Genomic DNA, 27,016 nt, shown 5'->3' with positions numbered 1-27,016 from the left:
AATGTATTATTTTGGTATTGTTTGTTTGCAGTATATTTGAGGTTTGATTTTTCCCCTTTGGTTTTGCTCAGCCACTTAACTGCTGCTTCTAAATGGTATATTTTAGGCCAAGTTTGCTAAGCTCGGTGCAGTGCTCTGTTCGGTGTAAACATGGATTTATTTTCTTTTTTCTTAAGCCTATTGATAAATGGTGTTCTGTAGCTGCTTTAATATCTTCATTGTTTTTAACCAGATATGCTCTACTACAATTTCAGTCCAGGTGTGGTTCAGACCTAAGTTGAAAAATACTATGCTGAAGATATCCTGCATAAAAAGCCACTACAGCGAGATTTTTTTAAAAAACTGTTTTTTTTTTGTTTATCACAGCAAAACAATACAAAGGTATGGGGCAATTATCTCTATTGCATTAGAACTGAAATATAGGTAGTCCTTGGGTTACAAACATTCTATTTAGAAATGACTCATAGATAAAAACAGGAGTGAGAAAACAGAAAGTGAGAGAAATCTACCCCTAGGAAGGGAAATTAATTCCTGAAAGAGATATCATGGGGGTGTCTCCACTGAAGCTTTTTCACCAATCTTTTTTTTCCACAAGAAGCCAAAATTTTCAAAATTCAATTATTAAAGGGACACAAAGTGAGGTTAAATCCTCTGAACAAAGGTACAGATAACAACAAACATCACAGGGATGTTAAACCTTCTGTATGATATCCAAATTGTTCACAGACAGACAGACAGACAGACAGATAGATAGAGTTACATTTAAGAAATGTACATGTTTTGACTTACAAACAAATTCAACTTAAGAACAAACCTAAAGAACCTATCTTGGTTGTAACTTGGGGATTGCCTGTATACTACTATATTTTAGAAATATGAGTATGCCTCTCTAGAGCAGTAGTGATGAATCTATAGGCATGCATGCCACAAATCATTGGCCCCTGCTCCCCCCCCGCCCCCCCTCACTTCCTCAGCCACCCACTCCCACTTGTCAAACACCATTCCCTCACCCCCATCCCCTCTGCTGCATCCCCTGCTTCACTGAGTACCCAACCCCCCTTACCCCCAGTTTGGGCACTCTGTCTCTAAAAGGTTCACCATCACTGCTCTAGAGAAATACTATTATTTTATTACAAGATGATTCATAATTGTATGGCATAGTCAATTTCAGAGAAAAAGCTCATTTCAGTCTGATTTATTTCATGGGGACAAAGTGGAACATATGGACTTGTAATCCAACAGAGATCATGCCTAAAAATAAATAATAATGCATATGTTTTAACTTCATAATATCATATATAATAAAATCTTATAAGAATGATTTTTGGAAGGAAGATCCTAGTCTCAGTAACAGCAAAGAGTCCCGTTACAGTAATACATTTCTGGACAGTTAATCCTTAATGTAGCCACAAGATTACAAATTGAGGTAGAAGAAAAAAATGTACAGCATTTTAGTGAACATTAAAATTTCATTGGTATTGAAATTCTCACACTAAGGCAAATTAAGAAAAATGCCTAATTAAAAATAATGACAATCTGAGCTTAAGTGAAGAAGAAATGGACTATGAAATGTGCCAAGTAAAAGGTGAACACTGAAACTTGCCTTTGAAGCCTGGATTACACTGACATGAGAAGTGACCAATTAAATCCAAACAGGTGGCCCCATTTTTGCAGGGTGAACTTGAGCATTCATTAGCCTCTACTTCACAGAATGGTCCTTCATAGCCAAGCCTACATTGGCAGGTGTAATTATTCAAATTTGGCAGACAAAAGCCATGGTCTGAGCAGCGGTTTTGAATGCAAGGGTCTAAGACACGTTCGCAAAATGTACCAGAATAACCTGGAGGACACAGACACCTGAAAGACACAAGACGATAAATTATCCACAAAGCCATCTAATTCTACAGAGAAATCGTCATTGTGATTATTATTACTCAATTCATGTTATTCTTCAAAATAATGCAAGCTTGTGACTGTACTGATTTATATAGATAACTGAACATCAGTGTAGTAGAGGAATGTATCATTTCTCAAATTAAACACAAGTCAGTATATTGTACAATGTCATTTGGATACCCACCATTGGAATGAAATTTCTGTGTTTCTGCAAATAAGGGCAATGGATTTTTCAGATAATATTCATCATGGAATAATCCACTGTCAATAAAGCACGTATTTCTCCTATGTCTTTCTTCATTCAGACAAATAAAGACACTGAGCTTTCTATTCTCTGCTAAGATATTTGAATTTTGGAATGTCCACCAGTTGAAGTTTCATTGACACCAAAAGGGTGCTCCATAGGGATGTGCAAAACAGCAGAAATCCTCTCTATTTTTGTTTCTAATTTCAGTTCATTGTCATCCCCCCCCCCCCCCCGGTTCTGTTTTCAGGAAAATACTGGGAGATTAGGAGGGGGCCGTTCTGACTCCTAATTTGGAATCCTGAATTCTGTTTTCATTTTGGTAAGATTCAGTCCATTTGCATCAATGGGGGAACTTACGAGGTTCCCCTTTCCATCATGCCTGGGATTTTGAAGTCCAAGACAGCACATACCACAAGAGAGGAGGATAATGGACAGAATCAGTATTGTGATTAACTGAGAAACATGATGCAGCTGACTGTGTTCACGAACATTCGGAGGAGGGCATTTTCCCATCATTTTTAGGGCCATCAGAATGAAACTTGCTATTCTTGTAGCAGACATTAACAATGGTAAGCCGCCCAAGTTTCAGAATGTTTTGCTAATACACTGATTTTTGGGAAATTTTTAAAGTTTTAACATTTTAAAGAAAAACAAACAAAAGAGGTATCCCCTGGAATTTTTCCATAGCAACAGAACAGGAGTAGGGCATCTTTCCTGTCAAGTCTCATCTACTTATTTTTAGGATTTTTTTTAAAAAAATTCTATCTACTATTGAGAGGAGGAGACAACTTGCAGGAAAAAAATAAGGAATTCTGGGACTTGAAGTCCAGGACAATGTAAAGGAAAACCAGCCTGTGATTGACTGAGGCAGACCATATGATGCAGCAAATATGGTTACACTCAGTCCAATCTCCCCAATGCAGAAAAAAGGTCAGAATATAAACAAACCTAATGAACCTTTCCCAAAATGGGAGGGGGGGGACTGTTTTAGTCTTCCAGCATTTTTTTTTTCAATGGTTCATATCTACGAAACACAGAATTTTGTCAAAATCATAATCAACTGCCGGAATTTCACACAGCCCTAGTGTTTCATTCTACCATAACTCTAAAACTTGACTCAGACTTTATTAACTCACAGACAGTTTCTTAACTGAACAAAATGTGTATTTCTGTGCATCTTGTAGAATTTTTACATATTGTTTCAAATTGTCTTATAAAATTGTGAGATCTTTAGGGTAGTCTACAAATACTTTTATGAATAAGCATTCTTTCTTGGAGGATTATGGGTTTCGAGATTATGTACATGGAGAAGACAGAATATTGGAGAAATGAGCTGATAGAGGGAAGTGCTTTTGCAACTGGGTGAAAATTTAAACTGAGTTGTTTCCTTCCAACTCTCTTCTTCATTGTCTCACATTCACTCATGATTTTTCTTTCTTTGTTGTGGAACATGCATGTATATCAATCTGTAGTATGAATCTTTCATTAATATACTACATAGTAGCAACTTTCTGCTACATCTTGGTTTTGCTGAAGTAATCTAGAATGTATGCAAAATGTAACAGAAGTATCTCTGAAAAGAGCAGAAATCAATTATTCATAAAACCAGTGGGTACTCCTGCTAGTCTCCATGACAATCAGCATGGCTGGGAGTGATCAGCCATGAACCTTAATCTAAAATGTGTATTCATATGGTTTAGCTTATCAACATGTTTATTTTCAGTCAATTCAAATTATTTTTACTGCTTGGAATGCTTTTCCTTTACTTATTGTTGTTTTTACTTGTATGCCACCTTGAGCTCTTGCAGTACATGGTGGAATATAAATATTTAACAAGACAATGATGGATACCTTGTTTCTGGTTCCTTCTTTATCCTTTCTAGCCTGAGGAAGAGTATAAATACATTAAACAAACAAAGAAACAAATATTGGCCTAAATTATCCCCCTGATTGCGAAACATTTGCCCAGCCAATCTGTTAAATGTAGATGACTGCTTCATCAAATATGCACTAGCTACTAATTATTTCCTGTATGTAAAATGTGATTAGGAGAAAGCATTATAAACAGCAGGTTCCCAATATCACACGTGACTGGAAATTGCTGGTATATGCACTCCCTCTTGTAATTAACATTTACTTAGTATAATCTACCATCTAAAAGTGCTGGAACAGTCTTTGTTCAACTGTTTTTGTATATCACAATACAAACAGTGCTATTTTAATCACACTGATACAAAATTGAGATTTGATTTGCTTTAAGTGACATGCCTCTGATGCTAATGAATTCACTTGAGAAAAAAAATGTTTGATAATGAAATCTATTCTCGGTGTCTTTCAACCGTCAACAGCCTAGCAGATTCTCCTGAGCTCAATATCAACCTTAACTTAATATATTAGGGTTCATGGACTGGTCAAATGGACTAAGTCAAATATTTATTTAGCTGACTAAGAAAGGTAGGAGAGTAAACTTCTTGCTGATGTGTGTATCTTAATCTTCAGAATATTACCCCAAAAAGCAATAATCTGCAAAATAGAATATAATGTAATTTTGTTAAATAACATATTTAGATCCCCCTTCAGTTGAGCCCTTGAGCTTGTAATGCCAGGATAAATATTTCAATTGTACTCAGAACAGGATATTGGCATGTTTATGATGGAATGAAAGGAAATTATTTTGGAGCAGTCACCATAAGCACCTGTCTTTGTGTACTTGATGACTAAATCTTTAGCAAAGAGTGTATAATCAAGATGTTGTCTTTAAGAGATTATTAAATTAATCATGGAGAAAATGTCGGAACATGAATGTATCTGTCATGGGCATTGCTGATTTTTATCTTCAGGGATATTTGTAGAACAGTGTTGTCAAATACCTTTCCATTGTATTCCTGGATCTTACAAGCATCCCCCAAGGGTTATGCAAAATATTTGTCATTGTTCATTAATTTTTCTAACAGTTTAGTTTATTTATTTAGTGTATTTTTAAAGAAGACAGGAGAAGGAATCAGGGTTCTCCAGATTTTCAGAAGAACATATTCCAGGGGCTCCTGAAAGGGCAAATTGATTGCAAATCAAGGATTGTTCAATCTGGAATGAAATTGATACCTTGAGTCTTTGATTCAAATGTTCAAAACTCCATGAGGGATTTGAAGTTTTGGGGAAAATATATATTATCAATGTCCAAACCACCATCTTCCCCCAGCATATAGACTGATGAGACTAGGTTAGAGAAAAAATAATGCATCCCTATTTCTATTCAGTAGTGAACCTTATATTTGTTTAGAAAATTGTGCAAGCAATTTCTTTTTTTCGTGTCAGGAGCAACCTGAGTCGCTTCTGGTATGAGAGAATTGGCCGTCTGCAAGGACATTGCCCAGGGTGCCCGGATGTTTTGCCCAGATGTTTTGATGTTTTTACCATCCTTGTGGTAGGCTTCTCTCATGTCCCTGCATGGAGCTGGAGCTGATAGAGGGAGCTCATCCGCGCTCTCCCCGGGTGGGATTCGAACTTGGCAGCCTTCAAATCAGCAACCCAACCTTCAAGTTACAAGGCTTTAATCCTCTACGCCACAAACAAACTCTTCTTGACATAGACTCCCTCATGTTTGACTCTGTGCTAAGCTTCACTATTCTGACTTTCTGTGCTAAATATGCTATTTCCAGTATCCTGAATGATGTTTTAAATTATATACTGCTTGGAAGGACACTGAATGATCTTTAATTCTATGTAAAAGATGTATATCTATCAAGTGACTAGACGCCTGCTTTTCTTAGGGAAATAATCATGTTGGTCTCTAATGAACATGACCTTGCATTAATGTCCTAAATTCTTCTAGCAGCAGTACACTAAATACACTATTAAAAGCTTTGAGGCACAGGTTAATTTGCTATTTAACTTTGCTGCAAGGTTAAACTTGAAATGCTCTTCTGACCAATTTCTGAAACACCAGTCAGAATATTTTTATATTAAAAGTAATGTGAAGGTTTGTTTTTAATATTCTCTAGAAACAAATAGTTTTTCTAAATATAAAGTCTGGAGGTTGGTTGGAATAACTCATTAAACACACACATGCATGTGCATACGTACACACACTGAAATCCTGAGAGATATTTTCTTTCAAATTTTAGATTCTAGCACTTCACATGTTACATCAAATAAGACTCTTCTGGGACTTTGGTAAGCCTACAGATATGAAACTATCTTAATGTAAGATGCTTCCCTGGCACAAATATTTATAATGAATATTTCCTGGATATGATAATATTGTGGGAATAATATCAGCATTGCTTCTAACACTTGAAGAGTTTGCAATAGCATTTGGGAGTATCCTACAGCTTATGTAAAGCAGTAGTCATTTGGAACCTAGAAGTAGATGTCATCAGAGATAGGTCAGTCAGAAAAATCCATCCACCTTCATCCTCTTTATTGGTTCCACAAAAAAAAAATATTAAAAATGGGAAGGTAAAGTGTTAACTGCTGTGGTGGCAGGAATATCAGTACTTTTGAATGGTTTTCATTTCTTAAATTGTACACACATTCGGCCATGAATCAAAGCTCTGAAATGTGTATTTCCTAACACAAAGTCAATTTACATGTTTCATGAATGAGTGCATCATGGAAATACACACACAACAATCACATTTATAATAATTCTACACATATCTGTCAACATCTATGACAGCCAATATACATAGTAGCAATACATATTTAACAGTATCAAAAATATAGTGGTAAATATTGAAGTGTGGTTACCAATCATGATTGTTCATATAGCATGTCCAAAAAGAGAACCCTTTCAACTCTAGGTTTCTATGACTCACACAGGAAATCACTATGATTAAACTGAGGCAAATGATATGCTAATGCTCAGCACAGTGAAAGGCAAAAAAATCAGAAATATTGTGTTACTGGTGGGGTGATACAATCAGCCATAGGACTGAGTTTGCAAGATTGGAGTGGGCAATTGATGACCAGGATTCTTAGAGGTATCACATTAATAGGATATTGTTTGGAATTCAGAGTCACAATAGCAAATGTGTAGCTTGGATCTAGGCATTTATGGAGCCTTTAACACCTTAATACCTAAATGACAACAGCAACCTAGCCGGAGCCCATGAATAAAGTAGCTGGGTGGTGGGGCAGTGGGAGGCTGTGGAGGCTCCTTGCAGCAAGTCATTCAGGTATTAAAGGCTACTCGCAGCAAGCCGCTGCCGTTCATGTGTTAAAGGCCTGCAGCCCTTTCTTGTGCTTGCCCTATTACTTTCCTAGCATTTCTGTTTGATTGATTTTCTGCCATTATTATTAATGAGGTATGTGCAAACAGCTGCTGAGGTAACCATACAGCTATAAAGATGTAATGCAAACATACAGATATAATAATAATTGCAGGTAGAATTATATTTTTTGTGGAATTCTGGTTGAGGAAAGCTTGCAAGAGATCTCTTTTTGCTAGTCCAGTTAGTAGTGGAGCCAGCAAAGGTAGCCAGAAACAGGAGAGAATCTCAAAAGCCACAAAAAGGACCTCTTCGTAATCCTACCACAAAACCAAATGTAAATGCAAATCTAGCATCTGGACTAAGCTTTAGATAATATTGTTGCCCATTCTCTTGCTCTCAGAACAACTAGAGGCTATTAAGAACATAATTGTTTATCTATAGTCCCCTTTTAAATAGCAAAAACCTGGAACAGAATATATAAGGAAAAAATTACATGTTTGCTAGTAATTCTGTCTCTCAGAAGTATCTTAGGCAAGGAGCTTTCAGTGCTACAATATGCAAGGGACTGAGTTGAAGCATTGGGGAGAAGAATAGCACATTCATTATTGCTCTGCACGTTTCTTGGCACGCTTCAGCAAATTGGGTCAAAATCACAGCTTGGATTACATAGCTAACATGTTTGGCAGACTTTTGTGTGAACATTTGTGTTAACTGATGTTTATGTGTCAGAAGGCAAGCTGCTTTGTTTTAATATAGATCATCAGAAGGAGGTATAAAATAGGGCCCACAATCTGGCTTAAGCATTACCTATGCCACAGTTAAAAGATATCAAATATCTTACCCTACAGTGCAGACATCATTTTATATGACTAGTTTACAAAACAATTCAAACCTAGTTATCAACATACACATTGTCATCTCTCTGTTACTGAGCTCTCTATACATCATTACAAAAGTTATGACTGGGGCCACACTAGCATAGTTTCAGTGAGACTGCTAGCCATTATGTGCCTTCTCATATGTCCTTGGCCAGCAAATATTGACTGACACCATGTTACATAAGAGTACATTCATCTTAAATACATTTGCTTATTATCTTTTGTATGTGTAAAGACTGGTATTCTATCCCTCTGTTGGGCAGCAGAAGGGATGGGAACATTGCAAGATGCAGACTCCAGACATCATGCATTGAAATTTTGAAAGATTCCAGAAGATCTTGGTAGAGGATGTCTACAGTCTATATCTGGCTATAGGGATTCTGTCCCCCTCCACACTCCATCAGCACTGGAATAGCCCTGGCAGAGGATATCATAGCAAGGCAGTGAATCTGGGAGTGGTGATAGTGAGACAATACATAGTTCTTCATGAGGAACTCTTATCCTCCATGCAACCACTATTATTGATATACAGAATTTGGAAAGTTACTGCTAAAATGTATTTGATCACCATAACAATTCCAATGCTTCCAAATTATTTATTTGCCATGTTGATGAGTCTTTAAAACTTTTTCCTGCTGTTCAAAAGTGACTAAAAATGTTAGTATGAGTGCTCTGAAACACTAAAAGCACTAGAACTGTAGTACAAGCAGTAAGATCGCAACCTCCCTGAAACTATAAAAGTAACTAAACCATTTGCAGTTACATCACATTCATAATGTTACAGCCATAATGCAACTTAGCTGTGCCCAGGGTGTTGCCAAAGGGGGTGGGGTTAATTTATAACTACTTATTAGTAATCAATTACTTCCAGAGTGTGTTGATATATGAATCAAATCAATTTCAAAAGTTTAAAGTTTCTTGCTACTGGGTGCATCAGTATTGCTATCTTTGATTTACTTGGAATAGAATTTTGACTACCTCCAAAGTCAAGCTGTATGGAGTCAAAACTAAAGCCAAAATAGCAAAAGCTCTAGAAATTAAGCCCTATGACAAACAGTTTAGAGAACTAGGTATGTTTTGTCTGAAGGAGAGAGGGCTAAGAAATGACATAACAATGTTTTAATATTTGAAAGGCTGTCATATTGAGGAGGGGACAACTTGTTTTCTGCAGCTCCAAAGACTAAGACATGGCCCAACAGATTTTAATAATAGGAAAAGATATTCCACCTAAACATTAGGAAGAACTTCATAATCATAAGAACTGTTCAACAGTGGGAATATGATACCCTGGGGTATATTGGAGTCTCTCCACTGGAGATTTTTAAACAGAAGCTAGATGGCTATCTATCGGGAGTGCTTTGGTTGTGTATTCCTGCCTGGCAGAATAGGGAGTTGAAGGGCCTTGTGGTCTCTTCCAATTGTATAATACTATGATTCTAAGATTTTTTTTCTGACTTGTTACAAACCTAAAACAAATCTATCACTGGGGAACCTTGGCTGAATTTATTCAGAGAAGGTTTGCCTTTGTCTTTCTCTGAGTTTGAGACAGGGTGCATTGCCCAAGTTCACCCAGTGTTTTTCCAAGACTGAGAAAAAATTTGAATTCTGGTCACCCAGTGCTCAAACTTATATATATGTATTAGGGGTATGCAAAACTTTGTTTTTTAATTAGTAAGTTGTATCTAATTTTGTATATACGAACAGATATTAAGAAACGGGAGGGTGCCCATGCAAAAACTTAAGAATAAAAACTAACCCAATAGGTTGTTGTAGGTTTTCTGGGCTGTATGGCCATGTTCCAGAAGCATTCTCTCCTGACATTTCACCCACATCTAGGCATTCTCAGAGGTTGTGAGGTCTGGCCAATTGCAACATTCACACTTGACTATAACAGATAACAGTTCTTTCTCCCATCCTGAACATTCTATAGATATATAAACCTCACTTGCCAAGTTTCCTACAGACCTCACAGCCTCTGATGATGCCTGCCATAGATGTGGGCAAAATGCCAGGAGAGAACGCTTCTGGAACATGGCCATACAGCCCAGAAAACTCACAGTAACCCAATGATTCTGGTAAAGAAAGCCTTCAACAACACATACACATCCAATACTTTTTAGTTAACAAGGTCTAGTGAATGAAAGGACATTACCTCGGTGCATGGTAATGTTTATTATTGTATATTGGTTTTTATGAAGTTTTAAATGTTTTTAGTTTTTAATGCCTATTGTATTGTTGATGTGATGGCACTGTGTTGCCAACTTGTAAGCCGCCCTGAGTCCCCTAGGGGAGAAGGGCGGGGTAGAAACACCAGAAATAAATAAATAAATAAATAAATAAATAAATAAATAAATAGTTTGAATTCTGTAATGCTTAGAAGCCTACCAAAGTCAGTTTCATTTTCAACACAAGTGAGGGAAGCCAAAAAAGACACAATTCTTTAAATTAATGGCCTCTAGCCATCGTGAGAGGAATGCAGCAGGGCAGGACAAGCTGAGTGAGCTGGGAAAGAGACTGAGAGAGTACAGAATTCTGGGAAATGTAATTTGGGAAGGCGAGAAGCCCTATGCCAGATAATTCAAAAAGCCCTGCATTTCCCAGAATTCTGCTCAGCATCAGAAAGCTCCAATTAGGATAGGGGAGAGATTTTTCCCTCCTAGCAGCAGCCAGAGTTCCAATAAATTGTTGAATCTGCAAAGTGGAAGACTGACTAATAAATCAGGGCTGGGCTGGGAAGAAATCTGTAAATTGAAGTTCTATTGGTTAATATGAGAGACATTCAATGAGATAGCTGTTGTGTTTTTTTAAACAAAGAAAGAAATGTTTTTGTCAATTTTTAAAATTCCCAAAAATTGGTAGATGTATGAATATTTCTGAAACTTAGGGGGAATTATCCCCTGTCATCTTGTGTCTTAATTATCCCCTGTCATCTTGTGAGATAGCTCCTGTAGTTTATTTATTTTTTTAAAGTTGTTTGTAAAAACTTTGAAATTCCTCTAAAAATACATGAATGAGTGAAATCTTCTGAAACTTGATGGGCTAATAGTGGTAAATGTGTTCTATAATGGTAGCAAGTGTCATGCCAATAGCTCTAACAATGAGGGAAAGTGGCACCCCTGAAATTTCCCCATTGGCAAAATTAATTACCTAACGAAAAGTAACGAAAAAGTAGTTAATTCATTATAGTTATGATACAGACTCTGTCCAACTCCAAAGTTGGACAGAGTCTGTATCATAACTATAATGAGTTAACTACTTTTTCGTTACTTTTTGTTAAGTAATTAATTTTGCCAATGGGGAAATTTACTTTAGAAACGATTCCCCACCCCCACCCCCAAATTTTGTAATGTGTATTGAAACTTTTTTCATTGATTGCACAGGCCTAGTATTTGTTCGTGTTTGTGTATAGAGAGAGTGGGGAAGAGGGTTGAATTCAAGCAGGGTTAATCATATTTTAGTCATGTAGAAATCAATGGAATTTAAGTGAATTAAGCTGTATGCTCCTTGGTTTTATCAGGACTACAGTGTGATTTACCTTCACCTAGATCCAATGAAATGCAAATGTTTCTTCTGATTCTTGGGACAAATGTTGCCCTCATTTTGTGTTTACCTTTCATTATGATGGATCACATTTACTTGGCTGCTCTTTAACACTATTTTCATCAGTCTTTTATCATGAAAGAAATACTGTGCTGTCACATGTATTGATTTTCAATATTCAGAAGAGAAAAGCATGATATTATTATCTTTTCATTTTTGCCTCTTGGGGAAAAAGGCTTTCCACCACCACCCAACACTATGGATAAAATTGCTAAAATTTATATCAAAGAGCTCTGAATTTTTTTCTCATAGATTTTTGTTTACTGAACTTGACAACAGAAAATACACTCATTGTTTGAAGCACTGAAAAGTACCTTTGAGGTCAAAATCTTCATCTATAACTTAGACTGATAGTGTGGTCTTAGGGAACTTTGCCAGTTTTGATTCCTCCTATGTTTTGTTATCACAGAAGGTTAATAGGGGTCAGAGCTCAAACATATCCAACTCAACCTTGCTTTGGCATTTAAGGGCTTTTGTGCACTGGTGCCTTACTGCACACATTTATCTCATCTTAATGTGATGACAATGAAAACCTCACCTATGGAACGTGCACAATAACAGAGCTTGGTATCACTTTGCATAATAACCTGGACTGATGAAGTGTTAAATTGATCATGCTTTGGTTTACAACAGAATGCAATAAGACAACATGCATTTGATAATTGCAGTTGGTTCAAATGTGTGATGGGATATTTCTGCTTTGTTAACAAGCACTAGCAATCTGAGAATTTTAATCACATACTTACACATCGTCAAAGACTACAGCAAGCAGAGTAATATACACCAGATCAACCCTGGGATAGTTTTCACAGCTGCCACTGCCTTCCCTACCAGAGGTGGGACAGAGCATCAGCTAGCCCAGATGGCTACCCTTACCATCCCATTCTGTTCTCTGTGTTGCAGGGAATTCGAGATGCGTGAGAGAGAGGATTGCCCTTCCTGCTGAACCTCCCTTCTCCAGTCTCCCCATCACTCCAGCTGACATCCTTGCAGGGAACAACTGATGATCAACCAGCAGAATTGGGGTTGTTGTGTGTTTTCCAGACTGTATGGCCATTTTCCAGAAGGAACATGGCCATACAGCCCGTAAAACACACAACAACCCTGTGATCCCAGCCATGAAAGCCTTCAACAACACAACCAGCAGAATCCTTATGACAGCCAGAGACTACCAATCCAGTGAATGGAAGGGGCCAGGAAATGCTATCCCATGTCCTCGGGCCACCCGAGTCTAGGAAACGCAGAATGATGGTATAAATAGTTGTATCCAGTTCTGTCTCAGAACCAGTGCAACTGTTTACATGTGCTCAAAGTTGCAGGTTTCTCGGAATTCTGGGCTAGAATTTGGAGTATCTTGCAACTGTGGTTAAAGCAGGTAAAGTGTCATTTAGTCCCACATTATACCAAGTCAGCACCATGTACTGTTTTGCTGCCATTCACATTTGGGGACCATTGATATCAGTTGATCACTGTGGATATGACCCCTAAGATAACATTTTGAATCAAATCAATGAATAATCAAATCCACAAAAGCAAAAACATTAAATATGGAGGGTCAATTGTACCTTTAACCAAAACTCAGATGTTACAGTGAATACAGTAAGTAGTTATCAGTCTTGATATATAAGATTATATTTGGTCCATATAGCTCATTGTTGTTTGTAGAGTTTCTACACAGAATTGCACAGCTCTGCAAAGTTTCAGACAGAAGTGTTTTCCAGTCTGTTCTGGAGATTTTAGGAACTTAATCTGTAGGCATGTGCGAATTAACCGGAATTGTCATTAATCATAATAAAATCGTATCTATTTTGGGTTCCGAATGGGGTTCCAAGGTGGTTTGGCGCTTCCAAATTAATTTTCCAATTCAAAACATTGGAGCCCATCCTCGGAATACCTTTGGATATATGAAAAAGCATTTTCAACCAATCTCCTGCATCGGGTTTAAGAGCCCCATAGAAACCAAGGCTGAAGTGTTTTCACTCCTGGATATAGCATCGGGGCATAAGAGCCCCATAGAAACCAAGCCTGGAGCGTTTTCACTCCTGGATATTTCATTGGGGCATAAAAGCCCCAAAGAAACCAAGCCTGGAGCATTTCTACTCCTGGATATAGCATCGGGACATAAGAGCCCCATAGAAACCAAGCCTGGAGCATTTTCACTCCTGGATATAGCATCGGGGCATAAGAGCCCCATAGAAACCAAGCCTGGAGCGTTTTCCCTCCTGGCTAGCACTGGGCCGTTTTGAGACAGCATGGTGTAGTGTACTGGTTTAAAAGTTGGACTACGATTGTGGCTTGATTCTCCACTCAGCCATGGAAACCCACCGGGTGATCTTGGGCAAGTCACACACTCTCAGACCCAGAAAACCCAATGAAACAGGAAATAACACTTTCAGACCAGGAACAGATTTCCTTATTCAGAGGCCGATGGCCATCTGTCAGGAGTGATTTGATGCTGTGCTATGATTAATGTTCCTGGTTGATAAATGTCATTTCCTAAATGGTTCTGTCATAAAAACATGGCAAAACTTGATTACACTGCCAAAACTTTGTCTTTGTGCAAGGGACATCGTCCTATAAAAAATAGCACATTATGGTTTGTTTAGTCTCTCTCCACTAATTTAACAAAGTTTCAGCCACAAAAACAAATTTTCTGAAGTAGAACAATGACTTTCAAAGTAAAGACAACCCAATGAAACAGGAAATAACACTTTCAAAACAGGAACAGATTTTTGTTATTATTAAAAAATGTTTTTTATAAATTTGCCAAAAAAATCGCCAAAAATCTGAGGATAAGTCAAATGTTCTTAGATTTGGTGAGCTAACAGTGGTAAATGTGTTCTACCACTGTAGCAAATTTCATTAGGATAGCTCAAAAATGAGGGAGAGAGAAGCCCCTCAATTTTCCCCATTGACAATAATTTTTTCCTTCATGTGCATGTGCATGCACCACTAACGAGGTACATACGAAGATTCGGAAGTTTCAGAATGTTTTGAACTTTTTGCCTTCAAAATTTGGAAATGACTTTAGAAATGAAGTGCCAGCGCCCCCTACTTTCGAAGAGAGTTTAGAACCATTGTTTTCCTGGATTGCACATGCCTATTAATCTGCAACCTTGTTTGCTGAATACCCTGGAATATCAGATTTCAACATTGCCCTTTCAAAGCTTCCTAGGCCTTTATTCAGATTATCTTCCAACAGTAGTTTGGAGTACTTTCTATAGAACCTGGTAACTTAAGGTATTCTTGAGAATGACTGTGTTTTTAGCTTTGTTCATATTGTCATATGTAGCTTGAAAGGATATATTTGTGAAGTAAGCGCTTGCTTCCTAATAAACTAAGCGAATAGCAATTGTCACTTTCTGAAGAGTGAACCAAATGAAATTAGTTTCTAATCTACCTAGCTGTCAAAGACTTTGAGGCACAATAGACCAATAATTTGTCCTATTTAGGACCCCAGTGGAATGAATGGGAGTCATTCAAGATGTGTGCGGTATTACCAGCTAATTATTTCTGAAGTCATCTTGCCTCTCAGAACAGTTTAGCGTACCTGAAGGAATTATAGCTCAGAGGCATGCTACTTCATGTTTTTTTTTCCTGTTAGCACCTGATGGAGTACAACATCACAAACATTTTAGATTAGTACAAAGAATTTACTTCCCATGTGTATCTCATTTTTCCCTGTGTAAGCTGTTTGTTACAAATTAAATTTTTTTATCTGGTTATTTATTTTAAAATTTATTTAGGGAATACATGGCTCTGCTTTCAATTAAAGATTCTTAATGTGTGAAATGATAACTAAAACTTTAAACAATATCTGGGTTAAAATATAATTAAAATGAAATCCAATACAGATGAAACCAATTTAGCAGCTATACCAAAATTATGCCCCAGTTACTAAAATTATGTAGAACACGAAAAACAGAAGATTTCTGTAAAGACAGATTGTTGGTACCTATTTACAAAAAGCCAAATTCCTGTTTTTTTGAAAAGGTAATTAATTCCACAGCTTTGGGGCTTCAAAGTTAGTGATCTTTTACTGTGAAACAGTCAATCACAGAATACTTAGTCGAAATTTGTGGTCTTGCAGAACTTGGGAAGCATAGAATAATAGAGTTAGAAGGGACTACATGGGCCATCTAGTCAAACCCCCTGCCATGCAGGAAAGTACAAACTACTCCTGACAGATGGCCATCTGACCTCTGTTTAAAAGCTTCAAAAGAAGAAGCTTCCACCACACTCTGAGGCAGAGAGTTCCACTGCTAAATAGCTCTTACGATTAGGAAGTTCTTCCTAATGTTCAGGTGGAATCTCCCTGTAATTTGAACCCATTGCTTCAAGTCCTAGTTTCCAGGGCAGCAGAAAACACGCCTGCTTCCTCTTCCTTATGACATCCTTTCACATATTTATACATGGCTATTAGGCTTGTCCGATCGATGGAAAAAATGTTTCAATTCTCGTTTCTAAAGTAGGGGGTGCCGGCTCTTCGATATAGAAATTATTTCTTAATTTTTCACCAAAAATTTTCAGATATTTCCGAAAATTCGTAATGTTTCTAAAATGTTTCTAAAATGGCGGACGCGCATGCGCAATCGCCAAAAAACAGGAAACTGGGGGGGACTTTTCTGGGGGTCTCCCGCCCTCATTTCTTGAGCTATTCTCATCAAATTTGGTACAGTGGGAGAACACATTCCACACTCTTTGCTCAACAAATTGCAGAATGTTTCCTGTCTCCTATGATTTTTGGCGAATTTTCATAACTTTTTATAATACACTATTTTTCAATATTTGAAGAAACCTGTTCCTGGTTTGAAAGTCTTATTTCCTGTTCAATTGGGTTCTTATCACTGTAAAAGTCCCTCTTCTACTTGTGTAGACTTTGGATTAGAAATGCAGCACATGCCAAGCAGTGCCTTGACAGGATTGGCAACGTCCTTTGGAAACTATAAATTGCTGTGGACCCTCTATTGAATCAAATCAATGTCTGACTTTGTGATTGCAGAAATAAAACTCAGCCCAAGGCTTGGGAATAGAAATGGAGCGTGAGGGAAGCAATGCCTTGGCGGGTGCCTCACGTCCTTTGGAAACTATTTCTTCCAATGTACCCTTTAGGTTTGAAAACAATGTGTGTCTTTGTGATTGCTGCAATAACACTCAGCCTGGGGGCTTGGGATTACAAACGGAGCGGGAGGGAAGCAATGCACTTGCAGGAACGCAGACATCCTTTGGAAACTATTATTTTCAAGTCCCCCCCCCCCCCCCCCCCGCTTTCAGGATTGCAAAGAAGGGCTGATGTGGTGATTGCTAAATTCCAAAAAAGAAAACAGAAAGGCAAAAGGTCTCCCTCAGGAGTAGATGGAAAGCACCCCAAGCTCAGCACTAGCAGGGACGCAGACATCCTTTGGGAAAAAAAAGTTCCCTAAAGCCAGCCACAGCAAGGACTCTGCCCCAAGCCCCCAGCCAATTTCCCCCCCAAAAAACACAATATCGAACCAGCAACAACAGAAACACTCTACCCCCAGTCACTTAGCCCTCTCTCCCCCAAGCAAGCAGCAGCTTCCCAGCACGCGCGAAACACCCTCTCTCCTCGGTATCCCAACCCAGAATGGCTTGGCTCAGTTGGGGAGGGGATTTTTATAGAGATCCTCCACGTGGACGCGAAGGACGCTAGCCCCCACCTTTTTCAGCCATCGTGGAAGTCTCTGATTGGCCAGGGAGCGCTAGGCTCCCATTCATGTTAGGTTGCAGAAACAAACAAAAATTTTTTTAAAAAAATATATATTAAAAAAAAATTTGGAAGGAAAAAATTTAATGAAAATTTTAAGAAACAATTAGAGAATGGGCCAACGATGGTTCGAATTACATTGCCAGTTGCGCCCAGGGAAAACGTTTCAATACTCGTTTCAAAAAACGAGAACAATCCGAAATAATTACGAAACGAGAAACATAACGAATATTTGGACAACCCTAATGGCTATCATATCTCCTCTCAATCTTTTCTTCTGCAGGCTAAACATTCCCAGCTCTTTTAGATGCTCCTCATAGGGCATTGTCTCCATACCTTTGATCATTTTAGTTGTCCTCCTCCAGACATGTTCCAGCTTGTAAATATCTCTCTTAAATTGTGGGGCCCAAAAGTGGACATAATATTCCAGATGAGGTCAAACCAAGGCAGAATAGAAAGGCATCATGGCTTCTCTTGATCTAGACACTATATTCCTTTTGAGGCTGCCCAAAATCCCATCGGCTTTTTAAGCTGCTGAATCACACTGTTGGCTCATGTTTAACTTCTTGTCCATGAAGATTTCACAAAGATCTTTTTCACATGATATGTTGTTGAGCCAGGTGTCACCCATTTTGTATCTTTACATTTCATTTTTTCTGCCTAAGTGTAGTATCTTACATTTGTCCTCGAAGTTTTGGCTCAGTTCTCTTATCTGTTAAAGTCATTTTGAATTCTGATCCTGTCATCTGGAATATTAGCTATCCCTCCTAATTTGGTGTCATCTGCAAACTTGATACATATGCCCTCTAAACCTTTATCTAAGTCATTAATAAAGATGTTGTACAGTACTGGGCCCAGGACTGAACCCTGTGGCACTCTACTAGTCACTTTTTTCAGGATGACGTGGAGCACTTGGCAAACGCCCTTTGGGTTTGGTCATTTAAACACTTACAGATCCACCTAACACTAGCATTGCCTATCCCACATTTGTCTAGTTTGTTTGAAAGAAGGTCATGGGATACCTTATTGAAGGCCTTACAGAAATGAAGATATGCTACATCCACAGCAATCCCTGCATCTACCATGCTTGTAACTTTATCAAAAAAGAGATAAGATTAGTCAGGCATGACTTGTTTTTGAGAAATCTATATTGATTTTTATTGAAGGCCTTACAGAAATCTGTTTCTATAGTGTGTGTACTTTATTTTTATACCCCGCCTCCATATTCCCGAAGGGATTCGGGACAGCTTACATAGAGCCAAGCCCAGGTAGTTACAGATAATGTAAAAGACACACCATAGAAAAAGAAAAAACAAATCTCAAAAGCATATTAAAATCACATTGGCAATAAAACATTATTTATTTATTTATTTATTTATTTACATCTCCTTTTCCCCGCCTTTCTCCCCGAGGGGACTCATAGCGGTTTACAATAAATAGGCAAAAAATCAATGCCTAAAAACAATGTAAAAACAACAATTCATATAAAAAAATTTACAAAACAACAATTCACATAAAACAGATACCATTGCAAAATAAAATCACATTATATAAAATTTTAAGTATGTCCAAGATTAGAATCCATTCATCCAGAATCCTCAATAAATCTTTGTACAGGTCATGTAAAGTCCATGTTCTCATTCATTAAAAGCTTGTGTGCACAACCATGTCTTTAAGGCTTTCCTGAAGCCTAGGAGAGTTGGTATCTGCCGTATGTTGCTGGGGAGGGTGTTCCACAGCCGAGTAGCCACCACCGAGAAGGCCCTGTCCCTCGTTCCCACCAGCCTTACCAGCGAGGCAGGTGGGACCGAGAGCAGGGCCTTCCCCGATCATTTAAGAGTTCTAGAAGGCTCATAGGGGAAGATACGTTCGGACAGGTAAGATGGGCCAGAACCATTTAGGGCTTTGTAGGTCAAAACCAGCACTTTGAATTGGGCTCAGTAGCATATCGGCAGCCAGTGGAGCTGACTCAACATGATAGTACACTCCCTGTAAGCCGCTCCTGTTATTAGTCTGGCTGCCGCCTGTTCTACTAGTTGGAGCTTCCAAGCCATCTTCAAAGGCAGCCCCACATAGAGCGCATTGCAGTAGTCCAAACAGGATGTTACCAGAGCGTGGACCACCGTGGCCAAGTCAGACCTCCCAAGGTACGGGCGCAGCTGGCACACAAGTCTTAGTTATGCGAAAGCTCCCCTGGCCACCGCTGAGACCTGGGGCTCCAGGCTCAGCGATGAGTCCAGGAAAATCCTCAGGCTGCGAACCTGTGTCTTCAGGGGGAATGCAACCCCGTCCAACACAGGCTGTAACCCTATACCCTGTTCAGCCCTGCGACTGACCAGGAGGATCTCTGTCTTGTCTGGATTAAGTTTCAATTTGTTCACCCTCATCCAGTCCGACACAGCGGCCAGATAGTTCAGGACCTGAACAGCCTCCTTAGTGACAGGTGGGAAGGAGTGACAGAGCTGGACATCATCTGCGTACAGATGACACCGCACCCCGAAACTCCGGATGATCTCTCCCAACGGCTTCATGTAGATGTTAAACAACATGGGGGACAGTACTGACCCCTGCGGGACCCCACAAGTCAACGGTTGTGGGGCCGAGCAGGCGTCCCCCAATGACACCATCTGGGAATGACCTTCCAGAAAGGACCGGAGCCACTGCAGAACAGTACCCCCGAGCCCCATCCTATCAAGGCGCCCCAGAAGGATACCATGATCCATGGCATCGAAGGCCGCTGAGAGGTCCAGTAGAACCAGCAGGGACACACTCCCCCTGTCCAGCTCCCGGCAAAGATCATCAACTAAGGCAACCAAGGCTGTCTCGGTACCATGCCCCGGCCTGATACCAGACTGTGCCGGATCCAGAAAATCGGTATCTACCAAGAATGCCTGGAGTTGTTAAAAACCTGAGTAGGCCCATAAAAATGAATTTGGCCAAATAAAGTGCATGTAGTGAAAAGTATAGACTGGAGAAAAGGTAAATAACCAGGAACTATTATCAAGATAAAGGCTAGGGATAGAGTAAACATAAAAACTATTTCCAACAGAGGAATGGAATAAAGTGCAACAGAGATACTGTTAATCAAACAGGACAAGCCCTAAACTTAAGGGCTAGGATCATTCACCAAAGGCCTGTTGGAACAGCCATGTTTAGGCTCTTCCGAAAAGTTAGAAGGGTAGGGGCTTGCCTAATCTCCCTGGGGAGAGAGCTCCAGAGCTGGGGTGTTACAATGGAGAAGGCCCTCTCCCTTGTCCCCACCAACTGTGATTGTGAAGATGGTTGGAGCGAAAGGAGGGCCTCCCCCGATGAACGAAGAGATCATATCATTTCACAGGGGGAAATGCGGTCACAAAGGTAGGTGGGTCCCAAACCGTTTAGGGCCTTGTGGGTGATAACCTGCACCTTGAATTGAGCTCAGAGAATGAACAGCAGCCAAAGGAGCTCCTTAAACAGGGGGGTTGACCACTCCAGTTAACAATCTGGCTGCCGAGCACTGGACCAATTGAAGTTTCTGAGCCATCTTCAAGGGCAGCCCCACATAGAGAATGTTGCAATAATCCAATCTAGAGGTAACTAAGGCATGGGCCACCATGGTCAGATCCAACTTCACGAGGTACGATCACAGCTGCTTTAATTGTGCAAAGGCCCTCCCAGCCACCGCCGACGCTTGAGCATCAAGTGTCAGCGCTGAGTCCAAGAGGACCGCCAAGCTGCGGACCTGCGCCTTCAGGTGGAGTGCGACCCCATCAAGCACAACTTGCCACCCTATGCCCCGACCAGATGTACGACTGACCTGGAGGATCTCTGTCTTGTTAGGATTAAGCCTCAGCATGTTTGCCTTCATCCAGGTCAACACAGAGGCCAGACACTGGTCCAGTATCTGAGGGGCTTCCTTGGATTTTGGTGGAAAAGAGTAGTAGAGTTTGGTGTCATCTGCGTAGACATGGCACCGAACTCCAAAACCTTGCCCAGTGGTTTCATGTAGATGTTAAAAAGCATGGGGGACAGAGTGGAACCTTGTGGGACCCCACAGGTCAATGGCCAGGGGTCTGAGCAGGTGTCCACCAGCTTCACCAACTGGGAACTGCCCTACTGAAAGGACTGGAGACATAGCAAAGCTGTGCCCCCAAGGCCCATCCCAGAGAGTCGTCTCAGAAGGATACCATGATTGGTGGTATCAAAAGCCACTGAGATATCCAGGAGAACCAGCAGGGTCACACTCCCCTGTCCAGTTCTGTGCAGAGGTCATCCACCAAGGCGACTGAAGCCATCTTGGTACTGTACCCAGGTCTGATGCCAGACTGCAATTGGTCCAGAAAATTGGTGTCATCCAAGAATCCCTGGAGTTGAGAGGCAAACACTCGCTCCAGAACCCAAAAAAGGATAGGTTCAAGATTGGTCTGAAATTACTTAAAATTGTGGAATCAAGAGAGGCCTTCTTCAGAATTGGCCTCACTATGGCTTGTTTAAGGCATGATGGAAATTTGCCCTGCTCTAAGGAGGTATTGATTATCTTTACAAACCAATCTACTAACCCACCACTGGCCTGTTTTAGTAGCCAAGAAGGGAAAGGATCAAGAGCACAGGTGGTCAACCTCACAGTTCCAAGGATCTTGTCCATGTCATCGGGTTGCATATGCTGAAACAAATCCCACAAGATCGAACAGACAGATGCCTCAGTTATATCCTCTGGCATTGCATCAAAACTGGCATCCAAGTCGGAGCAAATCTGAGTGACTTTGTCTGCAAAATGGTGAGCGAACTCGCTACACCGAGTTGCCGAGTCCTCAGGTGCCCCTCCAAAACCTCAGGAGGGTGGAAGAGCTCCGTGGCTACCCAAAACACCTCTGAAGGTCTATTAGTTGCAGACGCGATACAGGCAGTCGAGAAAGCCTTCCTGGCTGCCTGCAACACCACAGAGTAGGCCTTAATAGCAGCTCTAGCCCGTGCTCGGTCAGAGACGCCACGAGATTTCCACCAGCAGAACTCTAGTCTCCTTGAGCGCTTAATCTCTGCCAGCTCCTCGGAGAACCAGGGAGCTGGAGTGACTCTGCGCAACGAGAGGGGACGCTTGGGGGCAATTATGTCTATTGCCCTGGTCATCTCGCTGTTATAGCGATTGACCAAGGCATTGACAGGATTGTCCGCCTCCAAGGCAGGGAGATCCCCAAGAGACCTCAGGAATCCATCCGGATCCATAAGCCTCCTGGGGCAAACCATCTTAATGGGTCCACCATCCCTGTGGAGGTTTAAGGTCACGGTGAAAATTGCTGTCCCTGATCTGGGACGACAGCAGCAGGTGCGGGCTCAGAGAATCATAGAATCATAGAATCATAGAATAGTAGAGTTGGAAGAGACCACATGGGCCATCTAGTCCAACCCCCTGCTAAGAAGCAGGAAATCGCATTCAAAGCACCCCCGACAGATGGCCATCCAGCCTCTGCTTAAAAGCCTCCAAGGAAGGAGCCTCCACCACGGCCCCGGAGAGAGAGTTCCACTGTCGAACAGCTCTCACAGTGAGGAAGTTCTTCCTGATGTTCAGGTGGAATCTCCTTTCCTGTAGTTTGAAGCCATTGTTCCGTGTCCTAGTCTGCAGGGCAGCAGAAAACAAGCTTGCTCCCTCTTCCCTATGACTTCCCTTCACATATTTGTACATGGCTATCATGTCTACTCTCAGCCTTCTCTTCTGCAGGCTAAACATGCCCAGCTCTTTAAGCCGCTCCTCATAGGGCTTGTTCTCCAGACCCTTAATCATTTTAGTCGCCCTCCTCTGGACGCTTTCCAGCTTGTCAACATCTCCCTTCAACTGTGGTGCCCAAAATTGGACACAGTATTCCAGGTGTGGTCTGACCAAGGCAGAATAGAGGGGGAGCATAACTTCCCTGGACCTAGACGCTATTCCCCTATTGATGCAGGCCAGAATCCCATTGGCTTTTTTAGCAGCCGCATCACATTGTTGGCTCATGTTTAACTTGTTGTCCACGAGGACTCCAAGGTCTTTTTCGCACACACTGCTGTCAAGCCAGGCGTCCCCCATTCTGTATCTTTGATTTCCATTTTTTCTGCCGAAGTGAAGTATCTTGCATTTGTCCCTGTTGAACTTCATTTTGTTAGTTTTGGCCCATCTCTCTAGTCTGTCAAGATCGTTTTGAATTCTGCTCCTGTCTTCTGGAGTGTTAGCTATCCCTCCCAGTTTTGTGTCGTCTGCAAACTTGATGATCGTGCCTTCTAACCCTTCGTCTAAGTCGTTAATAAAGATGTTGAACAGAACCGGGCCCAGGACAGAGCCCTGCGGCACTCCACTTGTCACTTCTTTCCATGATGAAGACGACGCATTGGTGAGCACCCTTTGGGTTCGTTCGCTTAGCCAATTACAGATCCACCTAACCGTAGTTTTGTCTAGCCCACATTTTACTAGTTTGTTTGCCAGAAGGTCGTGGGGGACTTTGTCGAAGGCCTTACTGAAATCCAGGTACGCTACATCCACAGCATTCCCTGTATCGACCCAACTCGTAACTCTATCGAAAAAAGAGATCAGATTAGTCTGGCATGCCTTGTTTTTGGTAAATCCGTGTTGACTATTAGCAATGACCGCATTTGTTTCTAAGTGTTCGCAGACCACTTCCTTAATGATCTTTTCCAGAATTTTGCCTGGTATTGATGTGAGGCTGACCGGACGGTAATTGTTTGGGTCGTTCTTTTTTCCCTTCTTGAAGATAGGGACCACATTCGCCCTCCTCCAATCTGCTGGGACTTCTCCCGTTCTCCAAGAACTCTCGAAGATAATTGCCAGTGGTTCTGAAGAAAGAACTTGCTGTCTCCCGGTCCGGTGGGACAGCAGAAGGCGCAGACAGGTTTTATTTAAGAGGAAGAGGGGGGCCGCAAGTTTGGTAATAGCGGCCGTTCATAGCCTCCCCAGGATCCACCTCCTCTTCTCACCGCTTGCAACCATTGATCAATCCGGACCCGGCAAGAGTCTCTCTGGGCCTCTCCTCGCCTCCCTGGTGGAGCCACACTTGGCCAGTCAAGCAGAGCAGTGGCAAGCTCAGTCTGGTAAGATCTGGGAAGGAGAGAGTGAAGGCCGCTTAGCTTGAAAATGGCAGCCGAACAACTCCCTCTGGATCTTCCTCTTCCTTCTCTCTTCCTTCGCAGCTCTCTTCCCCCCCCCCCCCCCCAACCCCCAAGGTGACAGAACAAGATTTGGGGAGGTGGGAGAGGCCGATAGTTAGGGAGAGAAACCTGTTCAGCTGGGGAGATCCTAGGATGGAATAGGAAATCTGCGAAAGAATGGCGGCCTGTCCCCAAGCCCTCTCCTGTCCCTCTTTGACCACTCTGCCTTACCAGTCTGAGCCACCCTTGATCCTCTCATCCTGGGCCCCTCAAAATGGCCATAGAAGATAATCAGGGTGTTCAGGTGGATGTTGGGTCGGAGCGCTTACTCTTTGGCCGCGAGAGTGATGATGGCAGGAATGGCGACCTTCCCTCTACCACCCTCTTGATTCTTCTTTTCTCTTCTCTTTCCGAGGCTAATCTGGTAGTCGAGAACCTAAAGAATCTTTTTCTGGGGGCTCTCAACTTCCTCAGATTCTCCCCCAGAAATTGACGTCTGGGTGGTGGCAGAGGAGAGGGCAGGTCAGCGGATTACCACGGATTCTGATCTTTTCCCCGGGAGCTCGCAGGAGATCTTACTGCCACAGGAGATCCTGCTGCCATAATCCTCTTCTTTTATTTCTTTTCTTTTCTTTTCTTTTCTTTTCTTTTCTTTTAGGTTCTATTCTTCATCTCTGTTCTATACTCTTTCTATACGATCCGAGGTTGCTTCCAGGCATATATTAAACCCACTCTGAAGCAGGCTTAAGTCCCCACACCCCAGGAAATCAAATGAGTTTTCCCATGGGTTGTCCTCATTACAGCACTGTAACTATCGCACTGGGATGGGGACAATACAAGTGCTGCCCTAAAACCTTAAAAAAAACTTACTGGGCTACCATTATGCTTCTCTGGAGGCTCCTGGCATGTACCAATGTTGTGCCAGGAAGTGCAGGGAGTGACTTGCCCCCCCCCCCACTTCCTAGCACAGCATTGGTACATGACAAGAAGCCCTCAGAGAGGCATAACGGCATCCCATTAAATTTATATTTTTAAGGTTACAGGGAGGATTTGGGGAGGGAGTAGACTCCCTCTTTGCTTCTCTGGGCCCACAAAGCCCATACTCCATTAGATCTGGGTCCCAGGTCTAATGGAGTATCTAAGGGCACTTCCACACAGGCCCTATATTCCAAGATCTAATCCCAGGTTCTCTGTTTATCCCAGATTATCTGTCAGTGCTAACTGAAAATATGGGATCAGATCCTGGGATATGGGGCCTGCCTGGAAAGGCTATAAATAATTTGTGGCAAAGCAGGGTTTTCCTGCTTTGTCAGGAATTATTCCTCTTTTACCAGAGGATGCCTTCGGTGAAAGAATGAGAGCTTGCACATTTTGGGTCCCGTCTGGATGGACCCCTAGTTCTGTAAACAGAAATCATCATAATCTAGATTCCAGAAATATCTAGAATATGTTCAAGAATCTTGATACAACCTGCTAGCATGTTTCTATAGTGTCCATACAGAGTTTATAAATATATGTATATATTTAGAAGAAAAGGTCTTCTTTCTCTTTCCTTTTCCTAAGGTTTATTGTATTTATTTTACAGGAGAAGACAATAAAACAATTAGAGGCTGACTCCCAGTTACTTTTTTCTTCTTTGAATCAATGTATTTCTTCTTAAGACTCCCTGTGAAATATGACTTAGGTAATCAATCTGTTTACTTTAAATAGCCATGTTTATTGCAAGTTACTGCCCATAACATTTTAGAATGTGAAGGGGATAAATGTAACAGCAATGACATTTTAATTGCAGCTGAAAGGAGCAGGAGGGAAACAGTATTTCAATCATGTCTTGTAATGTCCCTAAGGTTTCAAGGAGGGGGGAAACTACCATAAAGGAGGCATGTTAGTACCTGTATTCATTGATTCCATCTTCACAAGTGCCTCCATTCTGACACCAGCTCACTTCACAGTCATTAATATTTTGCAGACATGTAGGTCCAGTCCATCCAGGAGCACAGACACACTGATAATCCTGGTTGTCTTCATTGTGGTAGCATCTTCCTCCATTATCACACAACTGAAAATGAGAATTTCACACTGAGGTATAATAACCATTTCCATCTCTATTCTATTTGTAGGCTATGCAAATTTATAAAATACAATATGGTCGAAAAACAAACATTCCTGGCAATTCTATTATTGTAAGCTTATTACTACATTTCATCCCATACCCTTGTTCCTTAGCTACAACTTACACTATCCCATTCCCTTTTTCTTGTTTACAGTTGGCCATGTTTAATGACAGTTGTCACTATAAGTTATTGGGTGCTGTTCTGAGTTTAAATTGTTGTTTTATATGCTA

The 27,016-nt window shown here is 40.9% G+C and overlaps 1 protein-coding gene across 2 annotated transcripts in view; it reads right to left on the bottom strand.

The window, feature by feature from the left end:
* Window positions 1–1,561: 1,561 nt before the first annotated feature.
* LOC107983242 (protein eyes shut homolog) overlaps window positions 1,562–27,016 on the bottom strand; it is a 206,204-nt gene continuing 180,749 nt past the window's right edge. The window contains exons 9-10 of one of the 2 annotated variants that reach the window (XM_062969078.1): window positions 26,565–26,731; window positions 1,562–1,857 (exon numbers count right to left, since the gene is read on the bottom strand). In XM_062969078.1, the coding sequence (XP_062825148.1) occupies window positions 1,563–1,857; window positions 26,565–26,731 (462 nt within the window). In that variant the 3' untranslated portion in view covers window position 1,562. Of the gene's footprint in view, window positions 1,858–26,294; window positions 26,732–27,016 lie in introns of those variants that run through there. The other variant, XM_062969079.1, reaches the window with a different exon arrangement.

This window comes from Anolis carolinensis, chromosome 1 (genome assembly GCF_035594765.1).
Source record: "Anolis carolinensis isolate JA03-04 chromosome 1, rAnoCar3.1.pri, whole genome shotgun sequence".
Taxonomy (NCBI): domain Eukaryota; kingdom Metazoa; phylum Chordata; class Lepidosauria; order Squamata; family Dactyloidae; genus Anolis; species Anolis carolinensis.
Note: the sequence above shows the minus strand (reverse complement) of the source record. Positions and strands in the feature narration are given on the sequence as shown.